General features: G+C 47.6%; 1 protein-coding gene across 7 annotated transcripts in view; it reads right to left on the reverse strand.

Annotated features, from left to right (window-relative positions):
• Positions 1-17,314, reverse strand: part of TRIO (trio Rho guanine nucleotide exchange factor) — a 365,052-nt gene that overhangs the window by 149,146 nt on the left and 198,592 nt on the right. For all 7 annotated transcript variants that reach the window (XR_006702484.1, XM_045441785.1, XM_045441792.1 and 4 more), the window contains exon 11: positions 16,937-17,128. Coding sequence is in view for 6 of the 7 variants with exons in the window: in XM_045441785.1 (XP_045297741.1) it covers positions 16,937-17,128 (192 nt within the window). In the remaining variant the exon portion in view is untranslated. The remainder of the gene's footprint in view (positions 1-16,936; positions 17,129-17,314) is intronic.

Genomic DNA, 17,314 nt, shown 5'->3' on the forward strand with positions numbered 1-17,314 from the left:
TAAACCACTGCTCAGATGTGGCTGCTCTGCATCGCTCAGAGAAGAAGGAAGCCTATGATGTGGTGGAATAAAGTCATCACCACGCCTGGCGGGAGATTCGGATGAGGTGCGGTGCTCGGTAACCTCGCCCATCCCGGGCCACGGCCAAGCCGGCCGCGACGCGGTCCTTCAGTGAAAGGAGTGTGCACACCGGGAACACTTCAACACCTCCATTCCACAACCATCACAACTGCGCCTGGGGACGTGGATGGGTGAAGACAACTTGGACCAACGGTGGCAAGAAGCCCGTTAGGCCTGGTGGGAGCAGAGCAGGTCTCCCATCTCTGGGAAGCCCACCACCGCCTCCTCGGACTCTCCGGAGCACCAGTCAGTAAACTGAAAAGGATGTTTAATTAGGCCAAGCAGGCCCCGGGGGCTGGGAAGCGGTTTGTGTGAGGAGAAAACGCTTCCTGCTTCCTCGGGGATGTAAGAATTGCCCCTTCCCCCCCCCACCCCCTTATCTTCCAAGCATCCGTCACAGACATCACCTCTTCCCCTGACATTGACCAGCCGTGCTGGCCTTTGTGGCTAACACGTAGCAAAACCGTGCTTGCCAAAATAAATGCTGGACTTGGTCTTTTGTTTCTGAGCTTATCTTTTTTGAAAACTGCCCTATGAGGAGGTGTAACTGACATACAATAAACTGCACGAATTTCCAGGATACAATTTCTTAAGTTTTTAACATATGGACACACCCACGGGGAGACCCCTGTTGTCCACAGCGAACAGCTCCATCACCCCAAGTCCTCCTGCGCCCTCTAACCCTCTGTCTCGCTCTGCCCTCCTGCCCCAGGCAATCACCCATCTGCTTTCTGTCACTATAGATTAGCTTGCATTTTCTTGAAAAAGTGTGTAAGTATGGACTGACTCTATTTTTGGTCTGGCTTTCCTTTGACAAAACTATTTTGACATTCATCCATACAGTTGTACGTATCAACAGTCCACACCTTCCACCGTGGACGTGTACTCCAGCCTGGGTGCGGGGCACAGTTCAGCCACTCAGCTCTTGATGGCACTGGAGCTGTTTCCACTTTTCGGCCACTACACAACTCTTAGGAACGTCTGTGCACAGTCTCTGTGCACCTATGTTTTCCTTTTTTTGAATGATATATACGTGTAGACTGGCTGGATGCTATGACAGGTGTAGGTTTAAATTTTTAACAAACTGCCAAACTGTGTTTCCCCAGGCTGCACCCTGTCATGTTCCTGCCAGCGCTCTATGAAAGTTCCAGTTCCTCCACTGCCTCACCAATTTCTGATAAGATCAGCCTTTTTCATTTTAGTCATTCCAGATGAGTGCCATCTCATTATGGTTTTAATTAGCAATTCCCCACTTACTAATGATGGCAAGACGAGCTAACTTTCTAAGAATTCTTTTGTTGTTAAATGTAGCTTTAGTTAGAAACAAAGTATCCAGATGCTTCTGTCAGATCAGTATTTTAAATATGGCAGGTCAATTAAAAAACATGGGAAAGGCGCCTGGGTGGCGCAGTCGGTTAAGCGTCCGACTTCAGCCAGGTCACGATCTCGCGGTCCGGGAGTTCGAGCCCCGCGTCAGGCTCTGGGCTGATGGCTCGGAGCCTGGAGCCTGTTTCCGATTCTGTGTCTCCCTCTCTCTCTGCCCCTCCCCCGTTCATGCTCTGTCTCTCTCTGTCCCAAAAATAAATAAACGTTGAAAAAAAAAAAAACAAAAAAAAAACATGGGAAGTAAAGGCCAATGACTTTGTCAGTCACACTACCTGGGATCCTAAGATTTAATTTTACTAAAAACATTAAATAAAACATCTGTTACTTTATTTCTTAGTATCTACCCAGGTTGGTTTTTCTTTTTTTGTATGTAAGTTATCAAATTTCATACGATTCCAGAATTTTAATTTAAAGGAGTTTTAGAGCTGAGCTGGTTCAACTCTTGGCTCTTGCAGGTTAAGGAAAAGAAGCCCCCGTGATGAACCCACCCTCAGGACACGGGCAAAAGCAACCGCTGGTGCTAAGCTTGCACTGGAAAAGAGACCTCCAGATCCGGTCCCACGCGCATTGGCACGGTACTTCAGCACCAAAAATACCACTCAGTGGTTCACCAAATACGGACCAACGTTCTGCACCATCTGTAAAGGGCCCATAATCACGAACACACTCTTTTGGGTTTGTTGTTGCTCCTGTTTGCTCTCGTCTAAATCCTGAACCCTCATGAACATGGTTGTTGCATTTATAAACGGGAAGGGTGACGGCATGATGGCCACGAGGAATCTCCCAATTTGCTCCTAAGAAAAACCTTCCACGTTCTAGAGGTCACATTGCACAGCAGCAGCATTATGGATTGAAGAGATACTCTAACAAAGCATTGGCTCTGTGACCTAAGACATCACGGAATCTCTCCGAAACCCAGATCAGGGATCCTCAGACCAAGACCTCAGATAGGGATCCTCAGACCAAGACCGGCCTCAAGGAGCCACGAGGAGGGCAAGAAGACAGGCGGCGTAGGAGAGCGCTAGGTGATCAGCGGGGCTCTGTAAAATGTAATCACTTGAGGTATAACGAGCCACTCAAATGAAGTGAAGAGCCAGGATTCGGTAAACGAAACCAGGGATGTGCCGCTTAGGCTGCACTGAGCAAAAACCAAAATTTCACCAAAACATGTTAGCACATCAAAATATTTAACCAAAAACATACAGAATATGTTATCTAAAAGGTAGGCTTTTCTAGCTGAAACGGCTTCAGCAGCTTCCTGGTAACCTGCCTCCTACTTGGTCCCCAAACCCTCTCAGCCACAGGTGGCCCTGCAGCCCTCCCACCTTCTGATTCCCGTCTGCCGATAAACACTATGAAAAGGTGGGCCTGTTCAACTACATTTATTCCACTGCAGAGGACAACTGATAAACAAAACCCCAATTCTTCAGTCCCTTTCTCTCACAATCTCAACTGTCATCTTCCACCTTAATATACATGCTGCCCAGGAGCTGCCCCTACCTCGTCACTGTGTGAGAGAACCAGGAAAAGGAGCGTCACCTGGAGTGCGCCTGTCTGTGAGCCAGCCCCAGGTGATGGGCGGCAGGTGAATGGGTGAAAACTGGAGACATGTACGGAATGCAGAGAGGCATGCATATCACACGCCGAGTCCTCAGAAACCGTGCTCGCGCACTGGAGTGCAGCCTCACTTCTATACGCTGTGAAGAGGAGACGGGAGATCAAAACCAATGCTCGGAACTGGCCTGGGGCACGGGGCGTAAGTGTGTTTCTACATAACTCCACGGCAACAGCCTAAGAGATGATTAAAACAAAACACTTCTAAGGTAATATGGAACCACAATTAAGAGTGTGGCTTCTGAAGCTAGATCGCTTGACTCTCTATCCTGCCTTAACATTTCCTAGGCTGTGGCCTCGGGCAAGTTACTTACCCAGGACCACGGCTCTGATTTCTCATCTGTAACACGGGCCTAAGTGCCCAGCTCAGACAGCTGCCGGCAAGATTAAATGAGTGGACACGTGCAGAGTAAAGAAATAAGTAAATGTGAGCCACTATTACTAGTCCTGTTCTTGTAAAAATACAAAAAAAAGTGGCTAGTACTTGGGGTGCCTGGGGTGCCTGGGTAGCTCAGTGGGTTGACTGTCCGACTTTTGATCTTGGCTCAGGTCCTGGTCCCAGGGTTGTGGGATCAGGACCCGTGTCAGGCTCTGTGCTGAATGTGGAGCCTGCCTGAGAATCTCTCCCCCGCTGCCCCTCCCCTGTGCGTGCTCTATCTCTCTCTCGAATAAAAATAAGTAGATAGATAAGATGAGATAAATGGGGGTGGGGGGGCCTGGGTGGCTCAGCTGGTTGAGCATCCAGCTCTCAGTTTCGGCTCAGGTTGCGATCTTGTGGCTTCGTGGGTTTGAGCTCCACATCAGGCTCTGTGTTGGCCGTGTGGAGCCCGCTTGGGATTCTCTCCTCTCTCTGCCCCTCCCCTCCTAAAATAAATAAATAAACTTTAGAAGGTAAATAAATAAAAGTCTTCCTTTGCCAGATAGTTTTCCAAACGTATCCAGGTTCCTATCTACTGTTCAAAATATGTCCCTTAGTCTGGTAGACTTAACACCATCCTGCATTTACATGTTTTTACACCTAAAAATAGTATGAGGAAAAGGGGCTGGAATTAGTCCACCAGAATCCATAGAAACCACTTCCCCTTGGTTCCAGGGGAAGCGGCATGAGGATTTGTGGGTCAAGCCTTTTCCTTCCCTCCTAAGTTTATTTCCTGCACATCCTGGGCACTTGAACATGCATCCACAGTGGACTGGGCTCACCCTGCCTGGCCAGCCGTGGGACCGGCCAAGGGCCACCCCAAAGAGGAAACCACAGAAATGGATCCTGGGATGAGGCCGTTGAAAGGGGAACAATAAATGAGGTAGAAGGAGGAAGGTTCTATTTAAATCCATAATGTCAAAATGCTCAAAAATCCTTTGCCACTTTAGAATTTTTTTTCCTGGTACTACAGGAAACACTCTCATTCAATTTGGAGAAAAAAAAGGATTCTCAGATAAAAGTCATTTCTGCTGTCAGTTGGTGATGAACTGATGCATATCATAATGCAGTAAAATTAAGGTAAAGTCTATTTTTAAGCTGTTAAATTAGTACATACGATGCCTAAAATAACCTCTGAATAAAAGAATGAGAAAAGTCTCTAGGATGCCTGTGAAATTTTACCGTACGTTTCTAGGCATGAAAAAAACTGCACTTCGGCGCATGCTGTCATTTACCATAAAGAGATCAACCTCTGCCCACAGCAAGAGGCGCTGCATTCTACCCAGGCACTCAGTGGCATGGACCCCGCGTGGAAAGCTGTGGCCCACAGCCTGAGGTGGGGCAACACCGCCCCGTAGAGGCCATTCGAGTGGTGGCCACCAGCATTCCAAGGACAGGAACTTGAACCCAGCCCACAACTTGGCTGCGGCCGTGTACAGACCTGGTTCCTGGACCAGGATCCATCCACAGAGAAGGCTGGGCTAGGGAGACATGTGAGGTTCTGGGGGCAGGACCCCCGCGATAAAGATGTGACAGCCCGGGTCCCAGGTCCAGTGGCAGCTGGCTGGGTGTGGCCCAGGTACACCCCCACTGCGGCCCCCTCCCCTTCAGCTCTGTGCTGGGCAGAGCCTAAAGGAGGAGCTGCAGCCCTGCTGGGAAAATCCCCTTCCTCGCTAATCAGACAGGAGACCTCGCAGGCTCCCAGAGGGACTTGTTGGTGTGACATGTCCTGGGAAAGGCTGACCTTCCAGCCGATTCGGCAGGTGGTAGGATCGGAGGCCCGAGATTTGGGGACTCCTTCAGCTACAACCTCTCTCAGATGCAAAGTCTGAACACAGCCTACAAGCCCGCTCCATCTGGAGGTGGGGCACAACTCACCAGATGTGGCCCTCTGTCTGAGCGTGGCCTTGGGAAAATCCTTGGAACCCTCTACTCCAGGATTTCTCTATGAAATGGGATCTTCCCTAACTGGCAAAGTCAGTTTGAGAATCAAATGAAGTGGCTACAGACATGTGAACGTGCTCAGTTACTTCAAGCACTTTATAAACAGAAGCTACCACCACTCTTATCTGTTTCCCTACTCTTGTTTACCACAGGGACAACCATCTGGATACCAAGAGGATGGGGAAGCTGTAAGGGAGTGTGGGAAGCACAAAAGCTGCACCCCCCCTTCCCCCAGCAGAAGCCGCAAATCAGGAGCAGAAGTAGGTAGTTTCAATGGCAACTTACAGACGGGATTTCAGGGGGCACCCACTGTGCACAGAAATCGTGATTCAGTTCTAGGTATAAGCATCAGGGGTCAAAGGGGAACTGTTCCAGCCACGTGCAGCGCATTCTCCAGCCTGAAGTGGTGCACACGCCTGCTGCCCTGATTATGGAGGAGTAAGGGTTTGAGGAGTACCACGTTATTCTTGGGTGGGTGATAAAAGATGCCTTAATATGATGAGGTTTATGAAGGAAGCCCATCAGATTACCAGGGGAGGGATGAGGGACAAATCAAAGTCTGTATCAAGAAATAATACCAATGCACGTATGTGTAAGAGAGGGGAAAGAAGGAGAAGCAAGCCGGAGCATGTGAGGGCAGCCCCCCGTGAAGAGGGGACGCCCTGTGGGTACCGCAGCACTGGACGGTGGAAGGTACGGATGGGCAATCAAGGACAAGGTGAGGGACAGGTGCTGTGCCTGGGCAGAGGGCCCACACAGAGACCAAGGTCAGAGCGTGAACCTCAACCACCCAAATATTTACACAAAGTCTACTTCGTGAAAAACAGAGATTTTGAGATGAGGAATTTATTTTTTCTCTTTTCCCAACATTGCCAAAGCATAAAGCACTCTCCTGGAGGTTTCAAAGTGGGAAGAGCTCCTTCCCGCCCCTGCGTCATTTCGAGAGCAGCCACCGTCTCCCTGAAACAGCCTGCAGTTAGTCACAGTGTAATTCATCCTTGGCTCTGCAAATCTCCGGAGACGGCGAGCATTCATGCAGTCTGCCGTCCCTTGTCCCAAGGGTAACACTTCATTCCCTGGACTCTACCCACAGGGCAGGAACAGGAACTCCTTCCACACCAGCTCACTCCCCTCTGGACACTCTCCCCTTGCAAAGTGGGGGCTGGGGAGCAAAGGAAACATCACGTGCGATCCAACCAGCAGTGCACAGCAAGATGACTGACCCCCAGTTGTGATTTTTCTCCCGTGCTTTTGCTCATGACAGCCACAGGCGTTACTTCGGGGCACGGCACTTGTGCACCATGTTCATGAACATGTGTAAGGTTGCTGTTTTCACATGTGCTGTGGCCACACGTGACCCTTACTTCATAACCTGAGTGTTTCTGATTCAAAAGACTCCTATTAAAACCCATGAATGAAATGTCCATGTTGGATTTTGACCTACTCCTGCCGACATGTTTTGGGATCCTCTGTATCTGACAGACCCTGACCTAGACTCTGATAATAAGCGTGCTTTCCATGCCAATACTTCCACTCACACATTTTCTGCATGGGGACAGAGACGCTCAAGGGAGACATCGTCCTGCAGCCTCACCGAGGTCATCTACTAACAGGCCCTGCAACGATGGTCTCACTTGCAAGGCTTCCCAGGTAGCCAAGGTGATTTCTGCTGCAGCACCAAGCCTGTCCCCGTTTGGTGGCAATTTTCCCATTTTCAATGTAAACAGCTCCCAACACAACAAAGGAGGGTTTTCAGGGTGTCTGAATTCCGAAGAGCATTCCTTCCAGATGTCACATTGGGACATAAAAGTTCTGAATACATTAGTAGGGTCAGTTCAAAGACACGACAATGGCACGGAAGGCTCCCCTACAGAAGGTGATGCCAGGGATGAAACCCACCCATCTGCCAGCCTCAGGTCCCACTGAGGTGACGGGTCTACCACCTCCCTTGGCCACCGCCATCAGCAAGTCTGATCCAACCGTGGGTCTGGACTGGAAATTACTTCCTTACTCACAAACCGGGTACGATGAGTAATACCTCACTATCAGAGCAGCTTGGGAGGATAAGGACAGTGCTGGTCTTGTGATAAGTGACTCCCTCAGTTGACGCTTTTTCCCAGCCATTCAGCAGTCTGATTCCAGTGTCTGTACTAACAGATTGCCCATACTTTCCTGTTTCGTCTACAAATTAGATGTTAAATGCCTGGTTTAATGCTCAGTAATTCCACTGCATGCCCTTCATCAAACCAGAAACGGAGTACAGAGTGAAATACAGTTAACATGCTATAACCCATTCATTCACTTCTTTCTCTACTGGCAGTTTATCAACTGCCTTTTCTAGAACTCTGCCTAGGACTGACCGACCTCACCTGTGTGCTGTGTGAACTCTGCTTTCTGCATTGCCAGCCCCCTGGCACGTCCCCTCTTTCTCACCCCTCCTTAAAGATCAACAGACCCAACCATCAGGTTCTCTCACTACCCAAGGGTCTAACTGTCTTGGAATAGAGACTTGAACTCCCTTGGAAGAAATAAATCCTTTCTTATAAAATCTTCACTCATTTTGATCTTTCGCTTCTTCTAAGGCAGTCCAAAGAGCAGTCTCCTTGAGGAGAACAAAAAAGCAAAGTGAAAGTTGATGAAACCTATTTTCTGCTCATATCCATGGGCTTCGCTGGTGCAGGCACAAAGCCCAACCCTTCCTTGATCTCAGGGCTCTCAATTTTGGGCTTCAAAGAAAGGAAAACAAACAACAAAACCAAAGAAGCCTTTTCTTATCTAGAGCTTTCCAGCTTTCCTGACAAAACCCTCACGCGTTGCTGCCGATCAAGCTTCCCACCACTTACTCAATAAAAACAATAACCAGTAACAAACAATACATACCAGAAATGCATATGGATGATGTACTTCTCTCAATTAACCAAAGATCTATCACATTTAGTTCATGAAGCTGAGTGGCAAAATAAAAAAATCAAGAACATTAAAAATGCTCTATTAAAAAGTCCAGCAAGTGGGGTGCCTGGGTGGCGCAGTCGGTTGGGCGTCCGACTTCAGCCAGGTCACGATCTCGTGGTCCGTGAGTTCGAGCCCCGCGTCGGGCTCTGGGCTGATGGCTCACAGCCTGGAGCCTGTTTCCGATTCTGTGTCTCCCTCTCTCTCTGCCCCTCCCCCGTTCATGCTCTGTCTCTCTCTGTCCCAAAAATAAATAAACGTTGAAAAAAAAAAAAAAAAAAAAAAAAGTCCAGCAAGTAAACCAGATCACATATACATCCATTTTAAGCTGGACATTTTAAGACCTATAATATTGGACTGGCTTGACATTCAGCTGAAGGGCCTCTCCTCTCTATTATATTAATTGAGGCCAATCTACAAACAGTGAATTAAAGCAGACATTTGCAACTCTCCGTTGAGGGCTGACCCTTCAACAAGAAATTATAAAATTTGGAGTCTGTGCACAGTTACAAATTTTAAATCCCAGCTGTTGTAATACTGAGTTACAAATAAAGATAATGTAGTATGTTATTAATTCATTTAATAATCATTTACTGAGTGGCCACTCAGTAATTTTCTACACTAACATCTCATTTCCCTGATGACATGAAAATTTTCTCTACCTGAAAATATCGGACCAGTATGAAGAAATAGAAAATTCATGAATTTAAACCACTTTTTAACTATCCTATAGAAAAAAAAAATAATGTTTTACATAAAACTCTTCTGATAAAAGGGCCTCTTTTAGAGAAGAACATCCCTCTCTCCCCCTGGGCTAACACTAGTATTTTATGCATATTTATTTGGTGGGAAAAAAATCCTTTATTTTGCAGCTTTGGCTGGTAACACAAGAATTTAGTGATTTGTGCAAAGTAACACATGCCAGTACAAATGAATGGACCTATGAGTAAAGATTCTTTACAAGAGCTGACCCTGTCCTGACAGACTGGGGCTAGAGACACAGCTTATATCCCAGAAAGGCTTCAACCTTTGATCTTAAACAAAAGGGCCAGAGCAAGGTGCTTACTCAGAGCAAGGGCACCAGAAGTAGATTAAACAGTTTTTGTTGAGCAAAGATGAGGGAGGAAGAGATCAGATTATAGCTAGGTATTTATACCTTTGCATCTCACATTTCCATCTGCCCCATCCTGTGTGTGTCCAATCAGTTACAGGTGGGGAGATGGGGAGAGGAGGGAAAAAGGAACATTTACTGGCAGCTGCTCCAAGACAGGCACTATGGTAAGTGTTGACAGAGTTTCACTCAGCTGTCCACACGCCTGAGAGACCCTCGTGTTCCCATCCTGTAGTAGGGGAAGCAGAGGCATTCAAGTCTGGCCCACGTCACTCAGGCAGTTAAAGGGACAGGTTCCACTTTGATATGCTTTGTTAATTAATTTAATAAAGGTTATATTTTTACAGAAAGAAAGCATCAATGACTAGATTCACAGACACACACACACACACACACACACACACACACACACACACACACCCCCCTACGGCAAGACCATCTACTTTTTTAAACGCCAGACACTACAGAGTATAAGAAGACAAAGTGCTAAACCTGTTGGTAGCAACTAAATACCCCAAACCAAATCTAACGTTGAGTCATGCAAGGACTGTTCTAGGCTCTTTGCTTCCTCTTGCTTTCTTTGGCTTGAGGCCGTTTAATTGCCCATTTGTATCTGCATCAGATTAGTTAAATCAAAGGAATCAAATATTCAAGAGTACAAGGAGAGAGGTCAGCTAAGGTACCGAATACCGAACATAAATTACTGAGAGGTGATCAACTAAACATCCTAAGGTCTTAACCTTCCCCTCTGACAAATGTATCGAAGCCATCCTGGCCTTTTGAGAAGTCGCAAAGATCACTCACCATTGCTGAGGGGAGTGCAAATGAAACAGCCATTCTGGAAAACAGTTCGGTGGTCTCTTTTAGAACAACAGGAGCTTACCAGAGCACCCAGCAATCGCACTCTCGGCCATTTGGCCCACACGAATAAAAGCTTCAGTCCATGTGAAAACCTGCGCACGACAGTCCAGTGTCTCTTTCTGGAATTGCCAAAACCTGAAGAGAACCCACTGTCCCTTAATGGGTAGGTGGCTAACAAACTAGGGCATATCCGTACCAGGAAACACTACTCAGGAAGGAAGAGCAAAGAACTACTGATGGATCTCAAGGGAATGACGCCAAGTAGGAAAGTTACACAGCGTATGATCCTCTTACACAACATTTTGAATCACAAATTATATACATGGAGAATAACAGATGAGTGGCTGCCAGGGGTTAGAGACGCAGTTGGGGTTGGGTATGAACAGGAGGTGTATCACCTGGGTGATGGGATGATTCTGTAAGTTCAAAGTGGTTACGTGAATCTGCACAGGATACAACAGCACAGAGCAACCACCCACGAGCACATGCACACGTGCCACACCGGAAGAGGCTTGTGGAGCATAGCAGAGTCACTTTCCTGCTTGCATAGTGCACGGGGGCTACCCAGGACGTGACACTGGGGGAGGCTGGGAGAAGGGGGTACGGACCTCCTTGTCCATTTCTTTTTTGCCCAACTTCCTGTGAACCTGTAATTATTTCAGATTGAAAGTTAAAAAAGAAAGCTGGGAGTATGTTTAGAGGGATCACATAGATCTTTGGAGGTATATACGTGGGGTGGAAATAGTAATGGAAACAAGCAAATAAATCATTTTAGAGAACACAGATGCAGGAGTCATGAGCAAAAGCATGGCTGTGAAGGCCAAAACGAAAGGCTTGGAAGCTTGGGCTCAAACTAGAGAACTTAGCACGGGAGGTATGAGAGATCTGGAGGATGCTGGAGCTCAAGAGGCCAGGCTCGCTCAGAGAGCTGACAGGTCCCTGCATGGAACAGAAACAGGCCCTCTCTGGAAAGTCAGGCCTAAGGAACGGGCTCTGCACTACAAACCACCGATGACAAGAATTCAGCAGAGGGCAGCTGGTCTACCCAGGGAGCAGCACGCACCGTCAATCAATTTTCCTGAATGAGGTTAACCACCAGATGCCCAATTCATTCTCCAGCTCCGCCAGGGTAAGGAGAGAAAGGAAATCTGGGCCCTTTAGGCAGGGCTGACTGAGAAAGCACTGGGTTCGTTTTCAACAATACTCCTGGAGCGAACTAGGTGAGGGCTGGAGGAGAGGAGGCCTGAGAACTCCATACCCCAAGGAGCTATGCAGCACCCGCTTCCTGGAAACCCTCCCCAACCAGGGTGACCAGGGTGCAGAGTCCCCAAGGGCTCTGTCCCTGCTCCCCAGGGCGAGGGAGCACTAGCCAGAGCATAAAGAAAGAAGCCAGCTTACCCGCAGTCATAAAAATGAAGCCAGACGGGTATGCTGGGACAAAAAAAAAAAAAAAAAAAAATCACCAGGTGGTCAGGAGGCCTTTATTTTTGACTTCTGAGTAAATCCTCTTTTCCCAGGCATTACCCCAAACAAAAACTTGCCCCAGTTCAGCATGTAAGTCTGCAGAAACAGAACCCAAAAGGCTTCTTTACTTAAACCCAGCAAGAATCACAGCCCAATTCAAATGGGAATGGTCTTCCCTGGGAAACCATGGCTTTCAGAAATCAAGTGAACAAAACCAACTCAAGGCCACTGAATCAAATCCAGAAATAAACTCTGGCCAAGAACTCAGTACCACCACCTGGTTGCCTCAAATAACCCACAAATATCAAAGGTAATTATCAATTAACTCAGGACCTAATTTCGAGAATGAAGGACGAATGGATGAAAATAACTATGCTTGTGCTATATTTGGAAATGGAAATATGTCCCTCTATCATTAAATCTCAGAATGGTGTGCTAGAAATACACATTATTTATTCCACAAGCTGACAGAGGATATGCTAAGTCTGGAAGGCAGGCTCACTAGTGAGATATAAAGGTAAGGGATACATCGTTTTGGTCTTCAAGAAACTTCGCATCCACTGTGAAAAACCAACAAATGACCGACACACACACACAATACACACAAAAGCAGACATAGGTTTCTCTGCTGGTCCTTCATCTTTGTCCTGGCACATGACAGTTGGCCTGGGAGGCCCGTGGGGATGAGTGAACAAATGAATCAACAGTGGGAAAAAGCATCCAGGAGGACAGGAAGACAGGCAATACTGGGAGAGTTATAGTCAGAAGCGGTGTGAACAACGTGCCAAAGGAGAGCAGAGAGACTGAGAGGTAGAAGGCAAAGGCAGGAGGAGGAAACTTCATGTTAGGCTCGTCGGCATTCTCTTTAAATACTACTTTAAAAACATTTTAAACAAGAAACCAGGGAGTATCAGTCGTCACGCCTTCTGAAAGGAGGGGTAAAACATCTCATGACTTGCTTTCAGAGGAGGAAAAAAAATGCAGGAAGGGTCCCAGAATGCTTCCAGATCTGGGGTGAAACTCCATCAACCACTTTCTGCATCCCACCTCAAGGCAGAAGATATTTCCTCTCTTCTCTCTTCCCAGGAATGGGTATTCTGTATTGCGTCCTCTGGGATTAAGAGAGCAAGCGTCCTGAGGTCTCGCTCAGAACCTAAGCGCTCGGTCGGCCACAACGCACAACCCTTGAGTCTCTCCCAGGTGGGGTTCTTAAGAAGAATTCCCAATCCAGCACCTTTAAACTTAGTGGTTAATGATGCCACCTTCGATTACGTGCTCATCAGTGAGCCAGAAATGTGCCACAAAAGAGACAGGCCAACAGCTGTGCTCCACGTAAAGCGAGAGATCACCACCACCATGCGTCTGGAGTGAGAAGTCCACCTGCACACCAGGAGAGCCTTTGAAAGCTAGCTTCCAAAAAGCTTCATGTATTTGCCTAAATAAAAAAGACAACCCGCCTTTTCTATCTTCCTCTATGTAATTTTAAATTGCAGGGGTGCCTGGGTGGCTCAGTTGGTTGGGTGTCCAACTTCAGCTCAGGTCATGATCTCACAGTTCATGGGTTCAAGCCACGCATCGGGCTCTGTGCTGACAGCTCAGAACCTGAAGCCTGCTTGGATTCCGTGTTTCCCTCTCTCTCTGCCCCTCCCCTGTTCACACTCTGTCTCTCTCTCAAAAAGAAATAAATCCTAAAAGAAAAATTTTAATTGTATGATCTGCTTGAGAAAAATTAATTTAGACAGCATAAATCTTTTAGCAACCTTTCATTCCTCTGATATATTAAACTGTTTAGTAACTTTATGCAAACACGTATTTAATTAGCATGACTTCCTTTACTTGGCCCTTCTGTCACTTTTAATCTCATTTTAAACTAATTAAATTTGTTCTAAACGAATCTGAATTTTCATTAAACGAATCTGAATTTTCATTAAATACCCAGTTTCACAACACAGTGACAGAAGAAATCATTCCTTCCCAAGAAAACCTACCGAGTACCCCTGTAGACGTTAAGGCCTATATGCAGCACAGAGAAAGGAGACTGAGGAAAATTCTGGAGCTGGTCAGTAACAAATGAATCTACTATAAAAATGGCCGGGGCTAAAGACGAAGGCCAAGCACATCGCAGGGAAGAATCGAGCAGCACTCCATGCCTGTGTGGCCAGCTTCACAGCATCTGAACTCCCGGCTGCTTGGGACCGCTAGGCACTCCCCCAACTGGTCAGCCGGGGGCATCCTTCCTCAGGTCACTTTAGGGCACACATTTAAGAAGAACCCAGTCAGGGTACACACGCTAGTTTCTCTGCCACTGTGATAGTTTTCCATATAACAGGAATGAATGCACTGAAAATTCTCCAGTTGTAAAGGGAACCACTTAACCTTTAAAACAGATTTGAGGTCTCCTTGGTCTACCAACTTCATCAATTCTAGAAGTTCCTACGGTGTAAGTCAATGAAAACAAAATGTGTTTTCACTTTTAAATAAATTCCCAAGCCTGGTAACAAGACAGATTCTACTGTTTGCTAACTGGAATGTTTTTATTATAAGATTCTTTTTCTTAAAAATGCTACTTATGTTATTAAAGCCAATGAACTGAGACCCAGTCTCTGGGGAACAGCTCTTGCAAAAACGCTTTCCTTCTAGTTTCCTTTAGTGTCTGCTTTCTGAAAACTGTAACCAAGCTGAAAAGGTGATGTAAATCATATATACCGCTTCACGAAGTCTTCTCTGTCCTACAGTCAAGCTAAATCTTTACAAATCCTGCTTGAGAATATTCCTTGGCACGTCACAGAGACAAACAGCAGATTAGGGACACGCGGTGGCAGACCTTCCTCTGTCTCCAGAGGCACAGGCTACCCGAGGCCACGGCGCCCCCTGCGGCTCAAGTGACAAGCTTCACCCCCCAGCCACTGTGCTTCCCTAGGAGGGGGCTGCTCGGAGCTATCTGCTGCCGTCCGTCCGTCTGTCTGCCGCACCTGGAAGAGCGAAGGCACAGTCTGCTTTTTCACACACATCACCTTCTCCCTCTCGGCCTGGGTGTCCAAATGCATGAGGTAAAGAGTTGCTGACATCAACATTGAAGGGAAAGAGAGAGAAACACACAACTGTACTGCAACAGGTGGGCATAAAGAAAGTTCCAGAAGGCGCAGGGGAAACAGCTGACCCTGCCTAGAGCAGTGAAGGGAAGCTATATACCCAAGTTTCAGGGGCGCCCGAGTGTCACAGGTTTGGGGACACTGCTGAGTGTGACGGGCTGCAGGCAAAGTGGAGACCGGACCGTTAGGATGCAGAGAGGTTTCAGGCCAGTGCCCCACGTACATAAGGAATCACTGACTGTTCGAAAGCAAGGCTATGACCCGATCAAATTTCTATTTCTGTGGCAGTGTTGCAGGAGGCTGGAGCGAGAGCAGCCAGAGGCAGGGACACCCACTGGTGGCTACGGCCTGACCCAAGCTGAGGGAAGAACTCACAGCCGGCTGCACCCGTGACCAGAAACCGCTGTGGACAATCGTACCATTGGTAAGTCTCCTCAGAATTACCATGTGTCCTTGGAAAAAAACCAAAAACCTTCTTTTGGGGCACCTGGCTGGCTCAGTCAGATAAATGTCCGACTCTTGGTTTCGGCTCAGGTCCCGTCCTCACAACGGGTGAGTTCAAGCCTTGAGTCGGGCTTCACTGTAAGTGAAGAGCCTGCTTGGGATTCTCTGTCTCCCTTTCTCTGCCCCTCCCGGCTCGCTCTCGGTCTCTCTCTGTCTCTCTCTCTCAAAAATAAACAAGCGTTAAAAAAAAAGCAGTTTCTTCGTAAATACTGTAAAGTCTTTTTTAGTTATGGCATTATGAAGGGCAGGCAGAGAAGCTGGCGACAGTGGTGTTCTGCTCTGAGAGCCTCCCCAGGCCCACACAGCGCTGGCTGCTGCAGAAAGGGCTGCCTGCACAACAGAGGACGGCAGAGCCCATCACTGGCCTGGGTGGGCCAAGGTCTCAGGGTCTGTCTCCAGGCTGCCACGTAGGCTCGCAGAGTTTCAGAGTAAGAGGGGGAAGTATGGGTTTCTGGGAGCCAAGCCTTTAAGTGATGAACGGCCTGGGCGACAACTAACTGCCCGAGATCCAGAACTGGCGGTGAGGTTCCTTCCCTTTGAGCACAGCTCCCGCTTCCTGGTCTCTGACGCCCCTCCCGCGGTTCTCGGGCAGCCCTACGCTTTCCAGATCCTTCTTCCCAGCCTGCGTCTATAAGCTTTCATGTGCTCAATCTCAGATCACCTGGAAGGGCTCCTCATCTCCAATTTACAAAGAGCTGTGAAGTAGAGAGGTTTTTTTTCCCTTCGCAAGAAGATGCAGTAAAAGTTGACATCTTTAGTCAATTTGTAGTCCTACCGAAAACTTGAGATTACGTCTTTTTTCTCCTAAAAAGCTACATAAGCTTAATTGTAATTTTGTAGGATTTCTCCTAAGAATAACATACACGTACACAAGGTATAATTAGTACCCACCTATTTTCATGTACCAAATAACATGATCTTTTACAATGACAAGAGCATACCTATGAAGTCAGCACTAGTATCCCGATGGCCATGTTGGGTTTGGCACATTTAAGTTCAATATTACGTAGAATTCACTTTTATCATGATCTGAGAGTGGTCACACAGTCCGATAAAATCAGGTCAACCATGACATTGGCCACATGACAGCCTTACCCACGGAAAGGAAACCAAGCTGTGACCACAGTCACAGCTAAGATGGACACGCTCTGTCCTCTCTCCAAGTTAAAGACCCCTCTACCAGCTCCAGGCTTCCCTGCTCACCTCCTACTCCACACCCTTCCCTGGCCAGCCCAGGCCTCACGGGTCCACTCCTGACAGACACGCAGGCTTCCACGCTGGCGGAGACAAGCAAGGAGCCAGCAGCCTAGAGCACAGTCCCCCGTGCATGCCGACCCGCTCAGGTCGAAAGCCTTCGTCTCATGGCTCACCACCTCCGGTCCACTTTCTCACATCACAACCAGTCCACACTCTTCCCAAGGGGTTCAAAGGGCCTTTCAGAGCCAGGCTCCATCATGCGTCCCGATGCCTTACCTCCTTGACATGGCTGTGAAACGAGACCGACATGTCCAGCAGGATCTTCCGCTGCTCGACACGCCGAACAAAATCTTGTATCCGGTCTTCAAGCTGATGGGCAGCCTGATAAATCTCTTCTGGGTCACATTCCCCGGTCTGCGCCAGCTGTTCTGCTGCTTCCAGTAATTTATCCGCGTTGGTATATGTGTTCTGCACAAGAGAAAATCCAGAGAAACAGAAGGTGAATTAAAAAAACCCAGCTGGCCATCACACATGGCAACTGAGTCACTTTGGAACACTCCAGATCATTGCTGCAAATTAAACAGAAAAAATATGAAGGGAAGAGATGAGTTAAGGAGTTCAGTATACCTCTATCAGCAGCCTTTTCCATTACTG

Source organism: Leopardus geoffroyi, chromosome A1, assembly GCF_018350155.1.
Source record: "Leopardus geoffroyi isolate Oge1 chromosome A1, O.geoffroyi_Oge1_pat1.0, whole genome shotgun sequence".
NCBI lineage: Eukaryota > Metazoa > Chordata > Mammalia > Carnivora > Felidae > Leopardus > Leopardus geoffroyi.